The sequence below is a fragment of the Aegilops tauschii genome, chromosome 5 (genome assembly GCF_002575655.3).
Source record: "Aegilops tauschii subsp. strangulata cultivar AL8/78 chromosome 5, Aet v6.0, whole genome shotgun sequence".
Taxonomy (NCBI): Eukaryota; Viridiplantae; Streptophyta; class Magnoliopsida; order Poales; family Poaceae; genus Aegilops; species Aegilops tauschii.
Window position 1 is genome coordinate 359,344,112 of NC_053039.3, and position 23,085 is coordinate 359,367,196.

Genomic DNA, 23,085 nt, shown 5'->3' on the forward strand with positions numbered 1-23,085 from the left:
TATATTTTTGCCCTAGTCATGTGTACTTACAAAAACATTTCAGGATGAAGTGACATCAACACAAAGATCTGCAAGCAGTGCGGCATGGCCGTTACCGAATGATTATGGATTGGAATTGGAATGTGCTGATGTTCTCGAGCATCAACTAGAGGTGGCAAGACAACGTGTACATGATTCTGAACGTACAATCAACAAGTTGAGACTGGACATGCAGGTATTAGATGCAGGAATCAAAAAAATGAAACAAGACACTGAGGTAACAACGAAGGAATTGGAGATTTTGCAGACTGAAATTTGTGCTATCTAAATCCGGCCAATCCTATTTTCTGAAGAGATTATAGTTCAAATGGTAAGTTATGTTGATGCGCGTCCATGATGTATGAGCTGTATTTGCCCAGTGTATGTAATTTGCTGTTTGTGTATGCTTTATTATCACTGGTGCCGAACCATAATGCCCAGTGGGTATAATCGGCTGTAATTTCTTTATTGTATAGTGTAGGATTATTCTACGTTTCTATGCCTTAGTCTCTTTATTGTATAGTGTATGTTTTTTAGAGGTGATAGTATAGAGTAGGATAATTCTTTAAATATGCTATATCGTTCAAACGGGGGCCAACTCGCCCAAATGTTGTAGTGACCATGGCCCTCCACAGGCCGTACGATCCATGGGCCATCTACGGGACGGACGATCCATGGCCTTCTATGGCCGTCGAATCCGTGGGCCTTCTATCGGCTGTCGGGTCCATGGGCCTTCTATGGGCCATCGGATCCATGGGCCTTCTATGGGCCGTCGGATCAATGGGCCTTCTATGGGCCGTTGGGTCAATGGGCCTTCTACGTCCCGTAGGATCCATGGGTCGTCGAGTCAACAGGCCGTCTCATCTATGGGCCTTGTACGGGCCCTATAAGGGGCCGTAAACGGGCTAGAGTGGAAATCATACATTTTATGGGCTGACCATAACGGGCCGTTAATAGGCCGTATTTGATGATGCTATGAAAATGGCCCAGCAGATTAACGGGCCGACTGTATCCACGGGTTGAATTTGGCCCACAAGCAGAAAAGGCCAGTAACGGGCCGTAAGTAACCGAATGCTGGAAATGAGCCCAAGAATAAATGGGCCCTCAGAAGGCCGAAAGGTAACACGGGCTGGAAAGGACCCAATGGAATAATGGGCCGCTAATGGGTATAAAGCGATACACTATTCATTACGGGCCGATTTCACCACGGGCCATTAATGGGCCAAGAGTTACAAAGGGACTCATATGGGCCGAAATACGTCATGGGCCATACATGGGCCGGAAGTTAAAATGGGCTGGAATTATATTGGACGGCCCAGATGACGCTACTGGGCCTAATTCGGATAGGTCGTAAACGGGCCCTGGGTTAGCAGGCTGTAAATGGGCTATATGCGAACAGGCCATTAACAGGCTTGCCGTGGGCCGGCCCTCCACCTTTTGACCATGTCAAACGGGCCGGCCTTTTCACAGGAATGGGCCTCTGTTGGGCTGTGCCACGTGTCGACGTATCATAGGCGCTTTGGGTCCAATGAGTGGATGACATCTGTCCAAACAGTGAGCCAACACGTGTTTCCTCCAGCCAATGATGATTTTACACATGGAAAATCCCCATTGGTCGGGGCTGTTAACGGGTTATCGGATCCAAAACCGGACCCGATAGCTTAACGGCGTTCCGTTACGGTGGATGCCACGTGTCGGTCACCCTTGATGAAAGCACTTCTGTGACGCGCGATTTATCGTCATGGAAGTGGACACTTCCGTGATGATAATTTTGGTAATGTCATGGAACACTTCTACGACAGCACAGGTATGACTGTCTTGATTCTATCATAAATTTGTCATGGATGTACATGCATGACAGAAAACGTGACCTACTGTGACAAACACGTATCATCACGGAAGTGTATTTTTTTAGTGAGGATTTGTCACTCCGTGTATCGGAGAGGTATCTCTAGGCCCTCTCGGTAATGATCATCACTATAAGCCTTGCAAGCAATGTGACTAATGAGTTAGTTGCGGGATGATGCATTATGGAATGAGTAAAGAGACTTGCCGGTAACAAGATTGAACTAGGTATGAGGATACCGACGATCGAATCTCGGGCAAGTAACATACCAATGACAAAGGGAACAACGTATGTAATATGAGCATCCCGGTTCCGCTATTGGTTATTGACCGGAGATGTGTCTCGGTCATGTCTACATAGTTCTCGAACATGTAGGGTCCGCACGCTTAACGTTCGATGACGATTTGTATTATGAGTTATGTGTTTTGATGATCGAAGTTTGTTCGGAGTCCCGGATGAGATCACGGACATGACGAGGAGTCTTGAAATGGTCGAGACATAAATATTGATATATTGGACCATGTTATTCGGACACCGGAAGTGTTCCGGATAGTTTCGGGTAAAAACGGAGTGCCGGAGGGGTTACTGGAACCCCCCCCCCCCGGGAGTTGATGGGCCTTAGTGGGCCTCAATGGGAAGGAGAGGCAGCGGCCAGGAGGTGGCGCGCCCCCCCCCAAACCCAGTCCGAATTGGACAAGGGGTTGGGGGCGCCCCCCCCCCCTCTCCCTTCCTTCCCCCTTCTTTAGGTGGAAACCTACTAGGACTTGGAGTCCTAGTAGGATTCCCCTTCTCCCGACGCGCCTAGCTAGGGCCGGCCGGCCTCCCCCTCCCTCCTTTATATACGGGGACAGGGGGGCACCCTAGAACACACAAGTTGATCTTTTAGCCATGTGCGGTGCCCCCCTCCACAGTTACACACCTCGGTCATATCGTCGTAGTGCTTAGGCGAAGCCCTGAGCCGGTAACTTCATCATCACCGTCGCCACGTCGTCGTGCTGACGGAACTCTCCCTCGGCCTCAACTGGATCAAGATCTCGAGGGACGTCATCGAGCTGAACGTGTGTGTTGAATGCGGAGGTGCCATACGTTCGGTACTTGGATCGGTTGGATCGCGAAGACGTTCGACTACATCAACCGCGTTACTTAAGACTTCCGCTTTCGGTCTACGAGGGTACGTGGACACACTCTCCCCGCTCGTAGCTATGCTTCTCCTAGATAGATCTTGTGTGGTCGTAGGAATTTTTTTAAAATACTACGTTCCCAACACTAATATTGTCTATGTATCATAATATAATTATGTAAATGTACAATGCATTAATTTATTGTGTATATTTAATTATTGCACTGATGCATAATCATACAAAATGGATTAGACCCAATGGGTACCTAATGGATATTAGCATGGGTCGGATTGTAAACCCATGGATAGGGTGGTGGGCGGCAGTGCACATGTATTAGGATAAATGTTCAACATTTATTTAGAAAATGTTCAATCTGTATTCGAAATATTCAATCTACATAAGTAACATGTTCAACACGTATTTGGAAAGTCTACACATATTTATAGAAAAAATAAAAAAAGGAAAAGGAAAGATGAAAAGAAAAATAAAAAAATAATAAACTAAAAGAAAACTGATAGAAAAAACATAACAGAAAATAAAGTGAAAAATTGGACAGAATCTTCCTAAAAGTGCACAAGGAATGTTCTTATATTGGTTCAAACCAGTCCTTAAAAGGTTCCCAAAACCAGTTGGGGAAGGTTGATAGGGCTACCCACTATGCAAGACACGGTAGGTGAGCATTGCTACGGTCTCTCATGGGCTTAGGCATGGGTTTTATAATGGTCGACTTGATGACCCCTACTCAACTGCTATCTTTAGTATATTGATGATTTAAAACGACATTGTTCATGTGCTTTGGGCTGGGTATAGAGTTTACAAATCCGGGGCCGACCATGGTAAGCCCATGTCCTAAACACAAAATTATAGTTTTAATTAAAAACCATGACCATTTCACCATTACACACAACATTCTCTCAAGCATGAAGGAATCTAACTTCGAGCATATTTGGTTGCTCGCAAGACATCCATGTAGGCTGGGGGCAAATTTGGTCCGTTTAGTTACCTGAGCTCCATGGAGAAAGTGGCCCGCATGAAACTCAAAGCGGTCCAGAGGCTGGCCCCGAATGAATGCCAAATCAGATGTTTCCGCAGAGGCAACCTCATCGGATGCACGAAGGGGGGATGCGGTGCCGAGTGCGTGCGAGCGAGGAGATCGCATGAGCTTGCGCGTATCCGCAAAAGGCGACGTGAGAATGTTTATCGCCCACCAAAACCTTTACCCTATTTGCCCTCCTTTCGGCTCACCGCGAAAACCCATGCCGCCATTCCAACCCCCCCCCCCCCCCCCTCGAACTCTCCATACCGAGAAGATTCCTCACCGATGAGCAGGTAAGTGGCACCATCTTCTTTGGTAGGTGGTGGTTGGCGGCAGCAAGCCTTCTTCGTCTTCTTCTTCGAGTTGTTTTCTGCCTCCTTCGCTCCTCTAATGTGTTTAAGTAACATCAAAATCTAGTTTTTTTTAGCTTAGACCTTTGAGCATGTGGTAGGTCTGAGTATATATGAAGATAGTACGATAGGTTTTGCAAGTATTGCTTCATGGTCGGTAGGCTTTGCTTGTCGACAATGATGATGTTGATGGTGTTGTGGTAGATTGATGCTTATGTGCTAGTATGACATGTTTTGCACGTCTATTTCATGCATTTATGTGCGGACGTTGTAGATTAGATGTTATCTTGGTCATACGTAGTATGATAGATGCATGTTTTGTGGTAGTGTTTTGAGCTTCATGATTTCACTGTTGCGCATTCCATGTATCAGGGCGATCGTTTGTATGAGGGTTGGTTGTACACATTGTAGTTCTCATATCTTGTATCAGCTTTCCCCTTCCACGTGACAACATGCCCCCCCCCCCCCCAAAAAAAAACACATGCAGTGAAGATCATTCAAGTCTTGCCCAGCGATGCATGCTCAACATTGTTTCCCCTCATATTTACCATTGCAGTGATGCATTGTTCTTGTCCGCATTGCAATTATTGATGCTAACCATTGTAGGCACTGAAAGACGTTGAATTTAGTCATGCCCTAATTTTGTCAGAAACTCAGCCTTATCTGCCATATGATTGCTTGTTCTCCATGTTGATATTTTATTCTTCTGCCTTTGTTGATTAAGTAGTGTGTGGTGTACTCAAGGAGGGTTTCAGGAGTCTACAGTTCATGACAGACTTGCCATGAGTAAGTGAACCGTTACATGAATAGTTGTCATAGAGGGTTTGAGACTAGAGAGGAGGTAGATGATTATTACTCCAAGTTCATAGTCAAAGAGAAGAGCAGGCATGGGGTAGACAAGGGGGCGCTGGTCATATCGAGTTAAGTAGGTTGAACGACTTCATAATATTCGCCCAATCTGTCATTGTTGTATGTTTGTTATCCTAATTGTGTATGATCATAAGTACAATGCGATGATAACAGTGGTAACCGGTAAACTCACCACATAGGGGGTGCATGGTAATCACAACAGGTCAAAAATGTGCAACCAACCACAACGATCTGCATCACCCAGGCCAAAATCCCGAAACGCGGGCAACCAAACACTGGGGAGCATTGATGCCCTCATGCAGACTGGAATTTCTGGATAACAAAACAAGTGGCAAAACATGACCCAGAGCCTGCATTCCCCGCCTGGCTTCGAGGGCCACGAGTGGAAGAGGCCAAAAACGGTGTGAGCAACCAAACACGTCCAATGATGATTATGACCATTCCCCTAGATTTTCCTTTACGGGCTCATGGCGGGCCCTAGAATATGCTTGGGGCGTCCAAATAGAACATGTGAAAAATATATATTACAGAGGCACGTCAATCTGTAAAAGAAACGTCGCTCCTGATCATCCATATCTGCATTTGTTACAGTACGTATATACTAGTAGTACTTCTCTCTGAAGGAGTCAATTTGTGGGTATCTGTCCTTGAACAGCGGGGTGCCTTCCTTGGGTTTTGACCAAGGGTACTTCATGGTTTTATCCCTTGGGAACTTTCTGAAATTGACGAACGGTGCCCACAGCATCAAACTGCACGAATAGATGCTGAATTCAGCTGATGATATCATCGAGGGTATAGAAGACTACTTAATTTCTAGTGATATATACTTCCCTTTCGAAAGAAAAATAAATAGGTGTACGTACTGTCGCACCAGATTCTCAACTGAACTAGCTAGGTGCCGCATAATACTGTACGCGCGATTACTTTTTGAAACAGGCTTTCGTCACGTTTTATATATAAAGCAATAGTAAGTGTGATTACCTCGACAGTAGTATATCGAGCTTGCCTTGATTGTTTTTATTTATTTGTAAACGCACTAATTAAGCCGCAGCTAGCTGTTGAAAGGCACCGACTCACCCGGGGAAGAAGAGGTAAGTGAACATGAACTGCAGGTACGTCTCGACGAACTTGCGCTTGAACCACCTCAGCCTCATCCAGTTCATGATAATCGGCTGCACGCACGCCACACCGCCGGAACACAATCAGTTAACCACCCGTTACTCTTCCCCAAATCGGGTCAGAACAAGCAGCTAGCCTCACGTACGGGAGCAACGAAGAGGTAGACGAAGGCGATCGCGGCCACCGGCGGCAGGATCCCCAGGAGGTCGAGGTCCTCCTCCCCGCTCACCGTCGCCAGAGCAGCCGGGGCCTGCACCTGCACGCATGGACACGAAACACATACGAATTCGCCGCAGCGCGATCACTGATTAATATCCATATGCATGTATGTGATTCGTTCAAGATCAAATGAAATTTTAAAGGTGTCCGTCCATACTGCTGCCCAGACGGCGCCGCACTGCAACACGGAGGCCAGCTTCTGCAGCTGCGAGCTCTGGGCGGTAGGGGCAGGCTACGCAAGCAATCAAGAAAGAAGGCGGATCAGATGCCACAACTCGGAAATACATATGTGTGAAGCTGTGGTTAGCTGAGACCTTGTCATGGAGAAGGCAGAGGATCCTGGACTTGGAGATCGCCGGCTGTTGAAGAGACGAAGGGAAGGTCGCCTGCCGTCTGGCTTGAAGCAGGGAGGGACGCGGCGAGGACGCAGCCGGGAGGAGGCGCCATGAGGCGGTGGTCTCCATTGGTGGCAGGCAACAGCTTTGGACGGCAGGTGGCCGTGGCGCCTTATCTGGATGGGTAGGCGGGGGTGGCTAAGGACCGGCGTCCAACTGTCTGGCAGTGAAGGATTTGACGTGCCCGCACCGTTGGATGGGGATCCAGTGGACGCCACTCGGTGACGGATGCCTCGTTCGTCTATTTTACTTTGGAAAACAACATTGGGACAATCTTTGGAATTTGTGTCCTGTCGCCCTTCTATGACTGTCTATTGTTTACCTATAGTAATAACTAGCACATGCGTCGCAACATGAGATTTTTTTTTTTCGAGAAGCAACAGGAGAGATAATTGATGTGTTCATCAAAAAGGTCTTCGCCGTAGTGGGGCGACAGAGCGAGAAGTTGCGGTCTTCTCGCTTGTTATGTTTGACCAGCGAGATCTTGATAGTGATAGGGTTGGTCGGCGTGGCGGCGACCACCAACTCGTACCTTTGTTTTCTCCAGGTTCGCCTCCGTGTCAAGGGATGGCTGCCTCCTCATTTGGTGGTTGCGCGGCGATCTTTGAAGCATGGTTGGTTCGAACTCTCTCCTACGACGGCGAAATTGGATGGGTTACTTCTTGCGGCGCACAAATCCAATTTCATTAGCCGAATCGGCGTATAACCAGGCAGTCTCTTCTTTACCAGAGTTTACTCTCTTTAATTAATTTTGCGCTCAAGTGCCCACAGTTTTTCTTAACTAGACCAAACCAGCATATTCTCTTTTATTGGCACGTGCCCACGATTTCTTTCAGTTATAGCCGGCCATCGCATTCTCTTTTATCATCAAATAGCGTGTGGGACGCACACTCGCGTCTGGGCAGGCACCAAAACGACCTGTATCTGCAAAGCGCGAGTAAAAATCCACAAAAGGATGAGTTGAAGGATCAAACTCACAACCTAAAAAACTCAACCACGTGTTGCTAAACACTCGAACAAACGGATCATTCTAACCAATGGCCAGCGCGAATGTTTAAGATCATACTACAGCGTCAGATTCGAAATACTTTTTGTTTTTTTTTACTTTTGCTAAATATTCTTGGAAACGTGAACAATCTTGAAATACCTTTTTTTTTAATTCCGTTCATTGTTGGGAAAAGACGAACACAATTTGAAACGGGGAGATTTAATTCAGAAACATTTTTTGAAAACATGAACCCTTTATAAAACATGATTTTTTTTAATTTGTGAACCTCTTTTTAAAACAGGAACATGTTTTCGACATTCAGAACTATTTTAGAAAATGGTTTTTAAACACAAAAATTGTTTTAAATTTATGGGCATGTCACGGAAACAAGAATATTTTTAGAATTTGGAACATTTTCTAAAATGCAATTTTATTTTGAAACTGTCGAACAATTTTAGAAAGCACAAATATTTTTGGAAAAATGGAAACATTTTTAAAACTTTGAACACATTTTGGAACAAAACAAAAATTTAACCAATCATTTTTTAATATGGGAACAAAATTTTGGAACTCTGAAGATTTTTGAAAACCTTGATGTTTTTTATATTCTAAAGGTTTTTTTGAAAAAATTAAATTTACAAAAAAGTAAAAAATAATAATGAATTTGGAAGGGAAATAAGAAAAAAGAAACAGAAAAGAGAAAGAGAAAGGAACAGAAAAAAAAATAGAAACAGAACACGGAAAAAAAGAAAAACAGGCTGGCCCAGTCTTGGCCGCCTTGTGCGAAGCTCCAACTATTTGTCGTATCAGGAAGCAAATAGGATTTTCCAGCTACATGAGTAGGAAAATAAGTGGGCTAGCTTAGCATGGCTACAGCACGTGGGGCCCACATAACCAATTCTAAAAAAAAACTTTTCTTCTTTTCTAGCATATGGACGTGCAGAAATTTAGTAACATCTCTGTTAGAAAAAAAATGTTTTTGACGATGAAAAGATTAAAAAATTGAAGAAACACACCTTACCTCATTAGCAGGTATAGATTTTTAGATACAAGATGTCTTATAAGTGTTTTTATTTAAATTGGATGTGTGGAATAACCATATAAGATTAGGGAAATGCTATAAATCACCCTGCGGATTGCAGGCTCGCGTCCGCTGCACGCCATGTGCTATGTGGCCACCACCACTAGTTTCTACAACTGTCCCGTTGTTGCAATCTCTCTCTCTCTCTCTCTCTCGCAACAACGGCTTTGTTGTAGGATCTGGATTCTTGAGAGACGTCTCCCGAGCTCTCGTTGATTCCACTGTCTCCCCACGCTGCTCGGACTGCCTTAAGATCCCGTCGAGTCACCGCCTCCCTGTGCTGCTTCGACTACCACCACCGATTGTCGCCATCGGCGCTCGCCGGCGAGTTTTCTCTGGTGAGCTGCATGTTGTTGCAAGGTGTGCAACCAGAGAGACCGAGCTCCCTCGTCGAGCTATCGCCTACTTGTGTTGCTCCGTCCGTCTCCACCGGCGCTTAGAACCGGCAAGCATGCCGACAAGCTTCTCCAGCGAGCTTCTCCGCCGAGATGCACGCAACTACCACTAGAATAATCTCTGCAACATGTCCGTTGTTGCAAAATATTTTCTGTAACACGAGCTCTCATACAAAAATTACTGTAGAAAACGGTTAACAATGTATTCTGCAACACATCTTTTGTTGCAACTATTTTCTGCAACATTGCCTTTGTTGCAAAAATAGTTCAGAAGAAAGAAAAATGCTTTGAGATGATTGCAGCAAGCATCTTGTTGCAGAAGGCCTTCTGCAACACCACTCTTGTTGTAACGGGATGGCTGCTTACATGCATGGCTAATCAAACGGCCATTAGCATTTCCATCTAATGTTCAGCGAGGTGGCGGATCTTTTCTAATTATCAGTCGGCCCACGCGTAGGGTCGCCCATAAGTTTGTCGATTTTTTTCTATTTAACTCAAACTTAGATTATTTATAAAAGCTTGATCAAGAAAGCATTACCCTTGTTAGAAATATATACTAGGCCGCATGAACACGACATCCCCTAGTTTGTACTTTATTCGATGGAACTCCCTTCATGCCACATCCTTCCACCTCTGTGCACAGTCCTCTCTCTTCCACCGTCAACTCACTTCCTCCTCTTGCACTTCTTCCACTCTTGCTTTGTCACTGTGCTAGATCTAGTTGTGTGCCATCGCTCGCAGGCCCTAGCATCAAGGCGAGGCCCAAATGATCAACGACCTAGGATGGTGGTGGTTGTTGATGTCTATTGAGTTGTTCTTATTTGGATAGGTGGGTTGACTATGGATCCGCGTCCAACTGTGCAGTAAAGGATTTGGTGTGCTTGTACCATTTGCTATGGGGATCAAGAGGATGGCATTATGTCTCTCATGTCTCCTCCGCCTATTAGACGTTGTAGCCAAGCAAAGCTAGAACAATCTTTTTTATGGTGGGAAGTCAGAACAATCTTTGGAACCAGGCACCGCTAGAAAAACATAGGGGTTGTTTCGAGGAAAGGTTTTCGTCGTTAGATTTTGTGGTTCTGCATCGCTAACCTTTCGGGCTCCTCGAGCGCCATGCGAAGCGCCGATGCATTTTCACGCTACCGTCGGCGGGCGTCCATCTCCACCGATGTGTTGGAGCTGCGAATTGCGTCATGGAGTGCCTCACCGTCGTTGGAGGCGAGCAGCAACGACTCCGATTCAGATCTGGAGGACTCGCAGCCGTAGCGGCTTTGATGCAACCTGCGCCGCCTTCTTCGTGGCGTGACAATAAGCGCCCCTCCGTCTCCATCTGTTGTTGTTGCGGCAGTGGGCTCGGCGGTGCGGGCACTAGCACCCAAAGTTAGAACATTATGGTAGAAAGTCAGAACAATCTTTGGAACCAAGCACCGCTAGAAAAACATAGGGGTTGTTTAGAGGAAAGATTTTTGTTGATAGATTTTGTGGTTCTGCATCGCTAACCTTTCGGGCTCCTCGAGCGCCATGCGGAGCGCCGATGTATTTTCACGCTACCGACGGCGGGCATCCGTCTCCACCGATGTGTTGGAGCTGTGAATTGCATCATGGAGTGCCTCACCGTCGTTGGAGGCGAGTGGCAACGGCTCTGGTTAGATCTGGAGGACCCGCAGCCGTAGCGGCTTTGATGCAACCTGCGCCGCCTTCTTCATGGCTTGACAATAAGCGCCCCTCCGTCTTCATCTGCTGTCTGCGGTGGTGGGCTCGGCGATGCGGGCACTAGAACCCAGCGGCACCCAGGAGGAGCAGCTGCTAGCTGTGCCGGGTGTCGTTGAGCGCCCTGCCACCTTGTCGGGGAACGCAGACCGCGTAGGAAGGTGTCGGGGCGCCGCGGAGTTGCAGTTGCCGACCTTGGCCACCGGCGATGTCGTGAGGAGGAGCTCCCGTCCAAGTCCGTCCACGTGCAACGAAGAGCAATGCGGAGCACGAGCTCCCCCTCGTCCGGCCCAGACGAGCTTGACGAGTCGGTAGCCGGCTTAGCCCAGTTAATATTGTTGGAGCCGCTCTCGGCTCCGCTTTCGGCCATGGCGGAGGGGACGGGAAAGATTGGGGAGAGGGAGAGGAGGAGAAGGGAGGGGAGCGGAGAGGGAGAGAGGACTTGAGCGAGTGGGGTTTGACTAGGGTTCGGACGACCGGCTGGGGGTTTTATGGGGACAATGGTGGGGACAATGTGGGCCATACTGGGCCGGTCCGACATGGCGGCGTTGTCCGCGTCCGGGCCTCCCCATATTCGTCTCACATATGGATTGGGTATGGAGGTTGCCAGACAGCTCAGGCATTTGGGGTGCGTATGAGGAACCTAATTGGGTGGCTTTTTTCAGTCTAGAGAGTGAGCAGTTTGTCGGGACGTTTGGGCTGGTTATGCAGCGTTGTAGATGCTACCGTCGGTTCAAATTATTTTTGCCTCGTTTTACTTGCCATGGTTCGGTTCAGCAAACGAGTAAGATCCAACCCTGGTAACGTTCGATAAAATGGATCATGGCTCATGTGAATTGAACAGGCTGACTAATCCTGGACAAAGGAAGAGGCATGAATCATGACGGGGGCTGGCAGCCCAGGCACAAATAGACCGGGGAAAAGAAGGAAGAAACTTTTGCCAAGTTGGTGTGTCAAACCACAGGCGTGGAGGTCATGTCAGAGGCTGCCGCTGCCGGTGTCGCTACAATTACCGATGGAAGGCGCTGCCGGCCATGATCCGTGCCCCGATTGACGGGTCCAGGCGGCCGGTGCGCAGGCGCGACGTGCTCTGGGGAGGGGACGAACACTTGAGCGGCATGATGATACTTCGAAGTCAATGGGTACTCCATTTCCGTCCTTCGATTCCCTCTTGTTTTGCTTTTTTTGCTTTTCGTCTACGGCAGAAATGACTAAATACGGATGTATATGGACGTATTTTAAAATATATATTTACTTATTTTACTCTATATGTAGTCAATATTGAAACTTTTAAAAAGACTTACATTTAGAAATGGAGGGAGTATACGAAATCCCTTTTGGAGCTCGGGCTCCAGCGAGGCCTCCAAATGCAAATTTGAAATTTCACTAAAATTCATACTTTTACATTTCAGAAAATTCTAATTTTTTTTTACAGATTACAGATATATATGAAGGCATAACACACATGTGTGTAAATTTTCAGTTCAAAATACATTGAAATAAGGGTTGTGCAAAAAAGACAAATCTAGAATTGTTTAACACATGATACTATTCATCCTCCCAGGTCATGAATTTGTCTTTTTTGTACAGGTCGCAACTGAAGATATTTCATCATGAATTTTTACACACATGTGAGTTACATCCTTACATACACGCATATTTATTTTCAGAATTTTTTGAACCATAGAAGTTTGAATTTGAATTTTTCAAAAATAAAGGCCTCCATGGAGTTCGGCCTCCAAAACACCTTTCTCGGGAGTATAAGTCTTCTTAGAGATTTCAATATAGACTACATACGAAGCAAAATAAGTGAAACTATACTCTAAACTATGTCTATATACATCCGTATGTAGTCCGTATTGAAATCTATAAAAAGACTTATATTTAGAAACGGAGGGAGTATTATAGTTCAAGACCTAAACCGAGACACGGACAATAATTCAAGGACCAAGCAGTGTCTTAACTCCACGAGTAAAATATTTACGGGGGATCGAACAAGCCTGATCAGATGTTTAGTTACAGTATGATCAGCATTGTTTATTTACTTACATGGTGGTGAGCTGAGTACAGCCTACAAATATTAGGCCCACAGCCCCTCCACCTAAATTCCAACGGTTCATGTAGATATTTGTCGCTGCAAAAACCTACAACGGGGCAGTATTAGCTGCCTAATTTGAGGAGCTGCTCAACTTTGCCGAGATATACTTCCTCAGGCCATCAACTAGTTGTCGGATCTCGTCTGCCAAAGACCATGTAGGGGCATTGAGGGCTCGTATCGAGTTCAAGCAGACAAGAAGGGTTCCTCCTTCATGAACAAGAACCTGCATTTTATTTTTATTTTATTTTTTGCTCAGGCACAGATCACATATCCGGTGGTAGCATTATTTCAAATGGAACTACCAAAGTTTCCAACAACACAAATTAAACCTACGGCCTAGTCTAGCTTTACTGATTTTCTTCACAGCATAACAACATTATCGATGATGCTCGTCCAAATTTATTTTTTTGTAGCGTTTCACTGTCAATATAAATTTCTTCAGCTTTTAGCTCTACAATTTTGATTCATCCTCTACCAATGTTAGGATATGGTCACTAGATCAATCAGTCGTCAAAATTCATTGAACCACAGGTGTATTAGCAAGGCAGCATACTGCATGGAGGAACAAACTCACCGTCAACCAAAGAGGAAGAAATCCCAAGACAGAAGAAAGCGCAGCAAGAAGGATACAAGTTAGGGCAAGCCCTACACTTTGCTTGACCTGTAAGGATGAACCTAAAGTGTAAGAACCAGTAACATTATATCTCAAGTTAATGTGTTTTGCAGTGATGCCCATAAGTGACAATACCAGTGAAGTTGTTTGACGAGCTTTAGCGATACAAAATGGCACCCCGCAGATATCATCCTGCAATAACAGAACATCTGCAGCAGCTACTGCTGTTGCACTGGCACGTTGAGCTAGAACGACACCGACAGTTGCAGCTGCAAGAGCTGGCGCGTCATTTATACCATCGCCGACCATTATTAAACTCCCACCTGGAAACAAATACGGACGAAATGTAACTTCCCTCACCAACAAGGGAGCAAAGTGAATCCCACAGCAATACTTTTGGATCTCTTTGTGTGTCTTGGGTGTGTGTGTTTTGCACTAGACCTTGTATGTGTGCTCTGGGCGGTTTGCTTTATTTATAAAGCGGGGCGAAAGCCTTTTTCGGTAACAAGGGAGCAAAGTGAATCCCACACACTGCTTACTAATCAAATTGGCTGGCAGAAGAGAAGCTCTAACGATGCATAATTGAAGAAGTGCACAATGTTTCAAAGATATATTAACAATTCAGTTATACACAACAAATGTTCTGTTATGGGCAGAAGATGCTGAGGTCGTAGCTGGTAGGTTTTACCTAACATCACAATAGTAGTAATCTGAAGTTCGAAGAACAGTTAGAATTATTGGATTGAATCATGGAGAGCCAGCACAATGGCAAACATTTGTAGAAAGCAACAGCTGTGATTAAATTATGGACAGATATATTGGCAATTAAATAACATATGAGAAAACTAAAAGAATCCGATATAATTGCAGAACTGAAATCTGGTAGTAATGGGATACTGAGCTTCGGTTCACAATAAAAGAAGATATGAACTACCTCGCCTTGAAACTGCCTTTACTTTATTCAGTTTGTCCTCTGGCTTCAAACAGCAGTGCACTTCATCAATACAAACAGCTTTAGCAACTCTCAGAGCACTTGATTCATGATCTCCAGTGAGCATCATGATGCGAAGTTTTGCTTTCTCTCTTAAGGTGGATATAACTTCACAGGCACCAGGACGGGGTTCATCCTCGAAGTGGAAAAGGGTCATCTGGAAAAAAATCAATCAGCAAATAAATAATGCGTTGGAGGGTAGTTCTTACATAACCTACATTTTATATGGTAATGACACATTTGAATGTATGTTGACAGAAGAAACTGGCAGAAATATGATACTAAGTGGTCAAGTGGAGCTTCTTGCCAATAAAGCAAGACTGCTGTTGAAACTGCAAGCATAGGTCCGGACTCTATTTTCCAAGTCAGGCCAAACGCAGTCACATTAGGATTAAAAATTTATCAGGGCCAAAGACCTAAAGAAGGTACCCCTCAGTTCACAAATATAAGATGTTCTAAGTTTTATTTGAATCAGATGTATATAGACACATTTTAGTGTGTTTGTTCACTCATTTCAGTCCGTATGTGGTCTATATTAAAATACCCAAAACATCTTATAATTGTGAACGGAAGGGTACAAAACAGACAGGCTATCCATAGCAGATGGACCAAATGTTTGGCCATCTGGGCAGCTTTTGTGGTTCAAGTGTCCAACCTGAATTGTGGGACATGAGTGATTTAATTACTGAGGCCACGAAAGGTCAACGAAACTAAATGGCCAGATAAGTAATACCAATTTTATCTTAAATTAACTAAAAAAATCCCATCTCCACACAGTATACAACGGAATTAGCTGATTTAATTTCAGCTACATTTTCCATGAAATGTACCTTGAAAGCATGCCTGTACATACCACTGTATGTCTTAGGTTTCCTACTCCATGCACTAACAATATACTCAAACTTGTGTACACCACTACAGACTAGCAGTGCTTTTGTATATTTCAAACTTGATCTGATTTATGTTTTAGTTTTCACTTTGCTCTATTAGTTAATATAATATCAACTGAAGATGCAGCCTAAATGTCAGCAAACCAGCAAGCGACAAGCATAAGAGCATTCACACGTCACAAATTATTACTGAAGTAACAAAACTTATGAGCATGTGGAAGTCTGCAATATAATCCATTTTTAATTAAGACAGCTTATCAGCATTTGACAGCCTGGACTCCAATCCACCTTAGATTAATGATAAAGACAGAATTTATTTATAATTTCCCTAGTTATACATGAATGCTTCCATCAAACATGAAGAGAAATATCTGCGCAACAACATAAAAAGGATATCGAAATAAACGGGGAGAAGCATGCTGTGAAATGAGAAGGTTCTACTCTAATTTACCTCACCTTTTTATCCATTAATAGAGCAGCTTGGACAAATTCAGGACCATAAGCAGAACTTTTTATTGCCTCTTGTACCTGCTCACATTCACCATTTGATCTGTATAGCGAAGAAATATATTCCACAGAACCGATAGCGGCCGTAGAGAGTTTGTTTTCATTGTTTGTTGCCTGTAACACAGGTATATCAGAGACCAAGCTGAGAATTAAAGGTCCAAATCTTCCCAATACTCAAAACTGATTAAACAAAACAACTGCTAGTCTTCAATGCATCATTCAATGAAAACAGTCAGCTTCAAAGAGCATGAAGATAGGTGTGCTATATCTGGTTCTTTCTTAATCTCTTAATATTGTCAAAATTAACTTTCGAGCAAAGAAAACATATTTTACAATTGTTTTCCTTCTGTTTCTCGAATAATTGAGATGGAATAAACACGTAAGGATATAAAAACTAACCCTCGCTGTTCATTGTTTTTTATTTACTCCAGAACAGTAGGAGAGTTTCCTACTTCCATTTTATTAAAAAGTTATTTCTGTACAGAAATGAATTCCTGTTCATTGTTGAAATCAAATATACGAAATCCCATAGAACAACAGAAAATCTTTGCTTAATATATCTAATGATTCAAGATGACTTTGCTGGTTGAAATATATTGCGGATGTACACATTAGCTTTGTGATGCTTAAGGTAGCAAAAACTCCTCTACCAGGTAAGGACTCGAAGCTTTGTAGAACAACTTTTGGGAGGTCCTTGTCCTTCCCAACAGAGTGATGTAACACTGCCCTATGAATCATAAACTCAGTGTGTCAACTGCCTGGGATATATTATGTTAGATATGTATTACAGCTGCTTTTGGTATCCTTATACAACACATGTACTGTATATATTGGCCTTGAGCCCCTGGAATATACAAGTCAAGTTCCTCGCATGGTATGAGAGCATAGGGTTTAGGGTCTAGGTTGCTTTCTCTCCTCACAACCAATTTGTTATTCAGTCGACCTCGTTCTCAATTCATCATTCCTGTCAAGCTCCTCTCGATCCATCTTCAGCGTACCGCAACTTGAACAATCCATCCACCTCACCCAGCCGGAGTCGTTCCCATCCGCATCTCGAGCAAACATTGTATTTTATTAACTTTATGAGTAAATTCCCCTTTGTAACCCTAAGTGTCTAAATTTGACAGAAAGTAACATATTTTTACAACCTGACCATTGTGTTTTATTAGCCGGAGTCGTTCCCATCCGCATCCGCATCTGAGATAGAACGAGAAAAAGCAAATTTGATTAATGCTACTTCCGATCAAACGTCCTCCCTATTAACCTGAAAGTTCTTTTCAGATACAAGGAAATGATTCAGTTCTAGAGCCAAAGATCGTAGTTCTCGAACGAGCACTCGAAAAGATTCTGGAGGATCCTCACAATAGAATCTTTTCCTTCTTTTTTTTTGGTCTAAATATTCAGTTAAGACCATTCCAAGGCTCCTTTTCGCCATGCATAAACTAAACCAACAACTAAGATAAGCACGAAAATCAAAGCTTCGATAAAAACGGATACACCCAATACGTCGAAACTCATTGCCCAAGGGTATAGAAAGACGGTTTCCACATCAAAAACAACAAAAACGAGCGCAAACATATAATAGCGTATTCGGAATTGTACCCAAGCCCCTCCCATGGGTTCTATACCCGATTCATAACTAGAAAGCTTCTCTGGTCCTTCACTAACCGGGGCTAAAAGTCCTGAAATCGAAAATGCCAAAATAGGAATAAGGCTTGCTATTATTAGAAATGTCCAAAAAATATCATATTCGTGAATAAGAAAAAGATCCAAATCTAAAATGCAAAGGTCGTCTTATTCAAAACCTCAATCATCACATCCCCTCTCTCCCACTTCACACCTCGGAACGCACTGTTCTTATAGAGAGAAAGGCGCTTTCCCATCTTCTTAACCTGAAATGAAGGGGTACCCCCGGGAAGAGATCCAGTGGAGACAGCTGGGCCTGTAGCTCAGAGGATTAGAGCACGTGGCTACGAACCACGGTGTCGGGGGTTCGAATCCCTCCTCGCCCACAGCCTTCCAAAGGGGGAAGGGCCTTTACTTTCCCCCTGAGGGTAGGAAAATCATGATCGGTTGATAGTGGAAAAGTCGACAGATAAGTCACCCTTACTGTCCCTTTACAGAACCGTACATGAGATTTTCACCTCATACGGCTCCTCGGTCAATTCTTCGAAGGGATCCTTTTCCTCGTTCGAGATGAGTCAGTGGAAAAAAGGAGAGAGAGGAAAGTGTTAAATGGAGAGAGTCGACTAATCAGAGACTTTTAGGATCTTCTTTACATCAGGTAAATCTGTCGGCCTTGTCCGTTTTTTTCTCACAAAAAATACAAGAAGTCGACTAGGCGGACTGGTCCGAGTGAAGAGAAAAAAAAGCCGTACGAAACTCAAAATATTTTCCGGAGATATTCATTTTCCTGAAGAGGCGGATCCACAGAACCGCTGTTAACCATTGGTCGTTGAGGAGGCGTATTCTCAAAGGACCCATATCTACTGCTGTGTTAATGGGGGCATGGTAGGCCTTGAACTTCTACTTTCGTTTAGAATTTAGGCATTATTTTTCCCCTTGCTTCCGAAAAAAGAGTCAAGAAACACTAATGGCAACCCTTCGAGTCGACGAAATTCATTACCTAATCATGAGGATCCTCCAGAATCTTTTCGAGTGCTCGTTCGAGAACTACGATCTTTGGCTCTAGAACTTAATCATTTTCTTGTATCTGAAAAGAACTTCCAGGTTAATAGGGAGGAAGTTTGATCGGAATAAATATAAATTCTTTTCTTATTTATATTTTATGATTGACCAATATAAACATCAACAACTATCGGGACCGATGTTACGAGCTTCTGGAATACAATGGGATCTTCGTAAAGTAGATCCTTATGAGTCTTACAACCAATTTGATTGGAAAGTCCAATGGCAAAAAGAAGGGGATTCGTTAGCTCGCTATTTAGTACGAATTGGTGAAATGAGGGAATCTGGCGGACCTGCCGCGCAAGATCTTTGGTCTTCCCCTGGAACCGATGAAAAAAAGTGGATCGCTTCTTATGTACTCGCTCAGAATGATTCTTCTCTATCTATAGTTCATGGCCTATTAGAAGTAGAAGGTGCTCTGGTGCAATCCTTACCGACTGAAAAAGATTGCAGTCAGGTTGATAATAGTCGAGTGACATTACTTCGTCGGTTGACAAAATTGTTTGAAGCACGCACAGAACCGGAAGCGCCCCTTGTTTCAAAGAGAGGAGGACGGGTTATTCACATTTAATTTGATGGTCAGAGGCAAATTGAAAGCTAAGCAGTGGTAATTAAGACCCCCGGGGGAAAATAGGGATGTCTCCTACGTTACCCATAATATGTGGAAGTATCGACGTAATTTCATAGAGTCATTCGATCTAAATGCTACATGAAGAACATAAGCCAGATGACGGAACGCAGAGACCTAGGATGTAGAAGATCATAACATGAGCGATTCGGCAGATTTGGATTCCTTTCCTATGTATCCACTCATGTGGTACTTCATCATATGATTCATATAAGATCCATCTGTCTAGAGATCGTCATATACATCTAGAAAGCCGTATGCTTTGGACCTCTTTTTGCCTGGACTTCAAGCAGTTTAGCATTAACCGTGTTAATGGTCTCACATTCTTGGCTTAACTTTTCGAGGAATCCTTCATCAGTGGTTGTGAATGACTGACTTTTTCAATCCTTTCGACCTTGGTTCCGTAGGAGCAAGTCAGAAAGGTTGAGAAATAGAACCATCTGATTTGATTCGTTCAATCTTCGCCTTGGAATAAAAAGAATTGATATTGGCGCGATCTAACCTATTATGGGGAATCGGTCCTGCACTTGTCCTACCATACCTTTTTCGTGTATACGAAATAGTGGACTTGACTAACTCAATTCTTAGGAAATCGCGAGCCCAAAAAGAAGGCAGCTACGTCTGAGCTAAACTTGGATATGGAAGTCTTCTTTCGTTTAGGGTGAAGTAAGACCAAGCTCATGAGCTTATCATCCGAATCAATATATCCAAAAGTTTTTATCTCCCCCACCTCCCGTCTTACTTTTTTATAGTATTCAAAATTATACTATAACGCTTGATATTTATTCTTTTTTTCTAATCAGAATTAGCAATTTTATTTACTCTGGGAATAAAAATGAAATTAGAAATGATAATGATTATGAAATAAAAAACTCATATCATAATTTTTTTTCATTATTGTGAATCCACTCCAATCGAATATTGAATAATCAAATTCTTCAATTCAAATTCAAAGTTTTCGAGATCTTTAAAAAAGTGGATTAAAGGGCTTTTTAAATTAGTGGTAGAGTAATCTCGTGCTAAGACGTAAGTCGTTGGTTCGAATCTGATAGAGTACTTTTCTACTAAATTGATTCACTTTTGTTCTTTGTTTTTGAAACTTTCTCTATATTTTTAGAGAATTTTATGACTTATTGCGGGATGGATGCATTTTTGGTCTGAACACTAAATGAAGCACGGAGAATTAATCTATAACGATCAACTAAAAAAATCCTAGATGAAAACATAACAGAAAAGTTGGAAAAACTCTTTGCTTTGGATCTATTTATACTTTTCGAGTATATTGACAATTCCAAAAAACTGCTCATACTATAATTATAGTATAATCATGAGCGGTTGTATATGGCCCTATCGTCTAGTGATGCCCCTATCGTCTAGTGCTTCAGGACATCTCTCTTTCAAGGAGGCAGCGGGGATTCGACTTCCCCTGGGGGTAGGGAGTATTATGAAAGGAGGTTAATCATAGATTAGCAAAAACACTACTAATCCTTAACTTTTCGAGGAATCCTTCATCAGTGGTTGTGAATGACTGACTTTTTCAATCCTTTCAACCTTGGTTCCGTAGGAGCAAGTCAGAAAGGTTGAGAAATAGAACCATCTGATTTGATTCGTTCCCAATAGCCATGAGATGATCATCTTACAACCTCTTCTCAACTTGTTTCACTATAAATAAGATAATACAATAATAGTAAGAATATTTTCAACACAAAAGCTCTCTCAAACAAGAGAAAGAAACATATCTAGGCCTCCCAAAAGGTAACGGAGGCGTGCAAAGGTTTCCTCGGGCCATACGGACATTGGTCCTCGAGTGCAAAGGCAGAAGGGAGCTTGACTGCAAGACTCACCCGTCGAGCAGAGACCGCAGCAGTTTCTACCCCTGCCAATAGTTTAGCACACTCTTTGTTGCTACTATGGGGGCCCGAAGCACAAGGAGATTTTACTCGTTGGTATGCTCTGACATATCCCACGGGAGCTACCATATCGTGCCCTTTGCTGTTGCACCCAATCTTGTGGTAAGCGTCTCTTTTCATCGATAAAAATTACCGTATGGTAGCTTCCGTGGGATCGCCTTCCTTGAGGACGAAGATGGCAAAACGATATTGGCCTAGTGATGATGTGTCTTTTTGTTGCGTCCCGAAGCCTGGGACCCATATTATCTTCACTTGTCTCGATACCCGCTTTCGATGGAGTTTTGCCCATTAGGCTTTGGGACCTGAGTGACAGGCCCTAGACCTGGGTGAGTTTATAAAATCTCATGCCAATCGTATTAGTAGAAGGATATGTCTGTTTTATTTAGTGTTCAGGGCAATGACCTGAACCCTACTTAGTAATCTAAATACTCTTATATCTCTTTATGGAGAGGGCATTTCTGTAGATTTGATCAAGCTTGTTTTTTAACTTAGGACAATCATAAAACTCTAATTATTTTAGAACGAAAGAAGTAGAGTACTTCCTTTGTCCTAAAATTCTTGTCTTAGATTTGTATAAATACAGATGTATCAAGTCACGTTTTAATATTAGGTACATCCGTATCTAAACAAATATAAGACAAGAATTTTGAAACGGAGGAAGTAGTTAGCAATAAATCAAAACTAACAGGTATTCTCGAGAGAATAACTGGAGTAACGAGCTGGCAGAGTGCATTACCCCGACAAGAGGGAAGGCGACGGCGATGAGCGCGGCCTGCAGACGCCCGACGGAGTTGAGCGGCGCCACGTGTGGGCAGGCGGCGGCGATCAGGAGGAGACCGAGGGAGATGCAGCAGGCCTGCAGGTGATCCCGCAGCGCGTCGGCGACGTCGGCCCACCCGATCGCCCTCGCCAACCGCATGACCGTCGCGCCCCCGCCTCCCCCATGCACGTTCGCCCCGTGGTGGCAATGGCAGTGCCCGTGCCCGTGCCCGTGGTGGTTGCTGTGGGCGCGGGGCGTGAAGGCCAGGGAGCGCCGTGCCCGCGGGAGTAGGACCCGAGACACGGGTGCCAGGGGCAGCGGCTTGGATGGGAGATGGGGAGCGCAGCGGCGGCGGAGGTGCGCGAAGGGACGGGGCCTCGAGAGGCGGGCGGAGAGCTGGAGCCGCGGCGCGGAGGACGAGGGGGCTGAAGCCGCGAGGAACTGCATTGCGCGTGGCGTCGCGGAGCAGACGGCCGGGGATGGCGCCGGCAAGGCGGGCTGCGGCGGCCGTGGTGGTGGGCTCTCTCAGGAAGAGGACTGGTCCATGGCGCTTTTGTGCCGGGTCGTGTGGAGAGTGGGGAAGCTGCGAACAAGATGATCACGGCCCGGGATGGGGCTCATGGTGTCGTCACCGTGTTGATGTATGAATTGGACGGCTGTTTTTCCAAGCTGAAGTGGCAGCGAAACAGTATGTTGTGCAATGCTCCAAATCGCGTTGGCTAAGCTTGGCTATTTATCATTTGTTGGGAGGGGAAATGCCTCTTGGTTCTGTTGGGAGCGACTATTTTGTTACCTGGAATGGAATGTTTGGGTGGATGTTTCTGCTAGGCAAGATGATAAAGTAATTGGTGT

The 23,085-nt window shown here is 44.3% G+C and overlaps 2 protein-coding genes and 1 non-coding gene across 3 annotated transcripts; 1 reads left to right on the forward strand and 2 right to left on the reverse strand.

The window, feature by feature from the left end:
• Window positions 1–5,666: 5,666 nt before the first annotated feature.
• LOC109773855 (NAD(P)H-quinone oxidoreductase subunit L, chloroplastic) lies at window positions 5,667–7,173 on the reverse strand. The gene is made up of 5 exons (XM_020332584.3): window positions 6,894–7,173; window positions 6,737–6,811; window positions 6,506–6,616; window positions 6,319–6,413; window positions 5,667–5,990 (listed from the first exon to the last, which is right to left on the reverse strand). Exons 1-5 carry the CDS (start codon window positions 7,041–7,043, stop codon window positions 5,843–5,845), a joined length of 579 nt encoding a protein of 192 aa, XP_020188173.1. The 5' UTR covers window positions 7,044–7,173; the 3' UTR covers window positions 5,667–5,842.
• A 6,119-nt stretch (window positions 7,174–13,292) lies between these two features.
• On the reverse strand, window positions 13,293–22,740 carry LOC109773869 (probable cadmium/zinc-transporting ATPase HMA1, chloroplastic). Its single transcript, XM_073499141.1, is given in 6 exon segments — window positions 13,293–13,469; window positions 13,821–13,907; window positions 13,995–14,182; window positions 14,794–15,009; window positions 16,865–16,988; window positions 22,210–22,740. Coding segments are annotated over 6 exon segments (1,263 nt in total). The 5' UTR covers window positions 22,681–22,740.
• On the forward strand, window positions 18,186–18,259 carry TRNAR-ACG (transfer RNA arginine (anticodon ACG)). Its single transcript has one exon. It is a non-coding gene; the product is annotated as a tRNA-Arg (tRNA).
• Window positions 22,741–23,085: the final 345 nt, after the last annotated feature.

Bases quoted from the DNA above. Each gene is read 5' to 3' on its own strand.
- LOC109773855 (XM_020332584.3), bottom strand. From the start codon at position 7,043: ATGGAGACCACCGCCTCATGGCGCCTCCTCCCGGCTGCGTCCTCGCCG. The intron at 6,414-6,505 runs GTACGTGAGGCT...GCGTGCGTGCAG, and splicing joins TCTACCTCTTCGTTGCTCCC to CCGATTATCATGAACTGGAT. The intron at 5,991-6,318 runs GTGAGTCGGTGC...CTATTCGTGCAG, and splicing joins ACTTACCTCTTCTTCCCCGG to TTTGATGCTGTGGGCACCGT.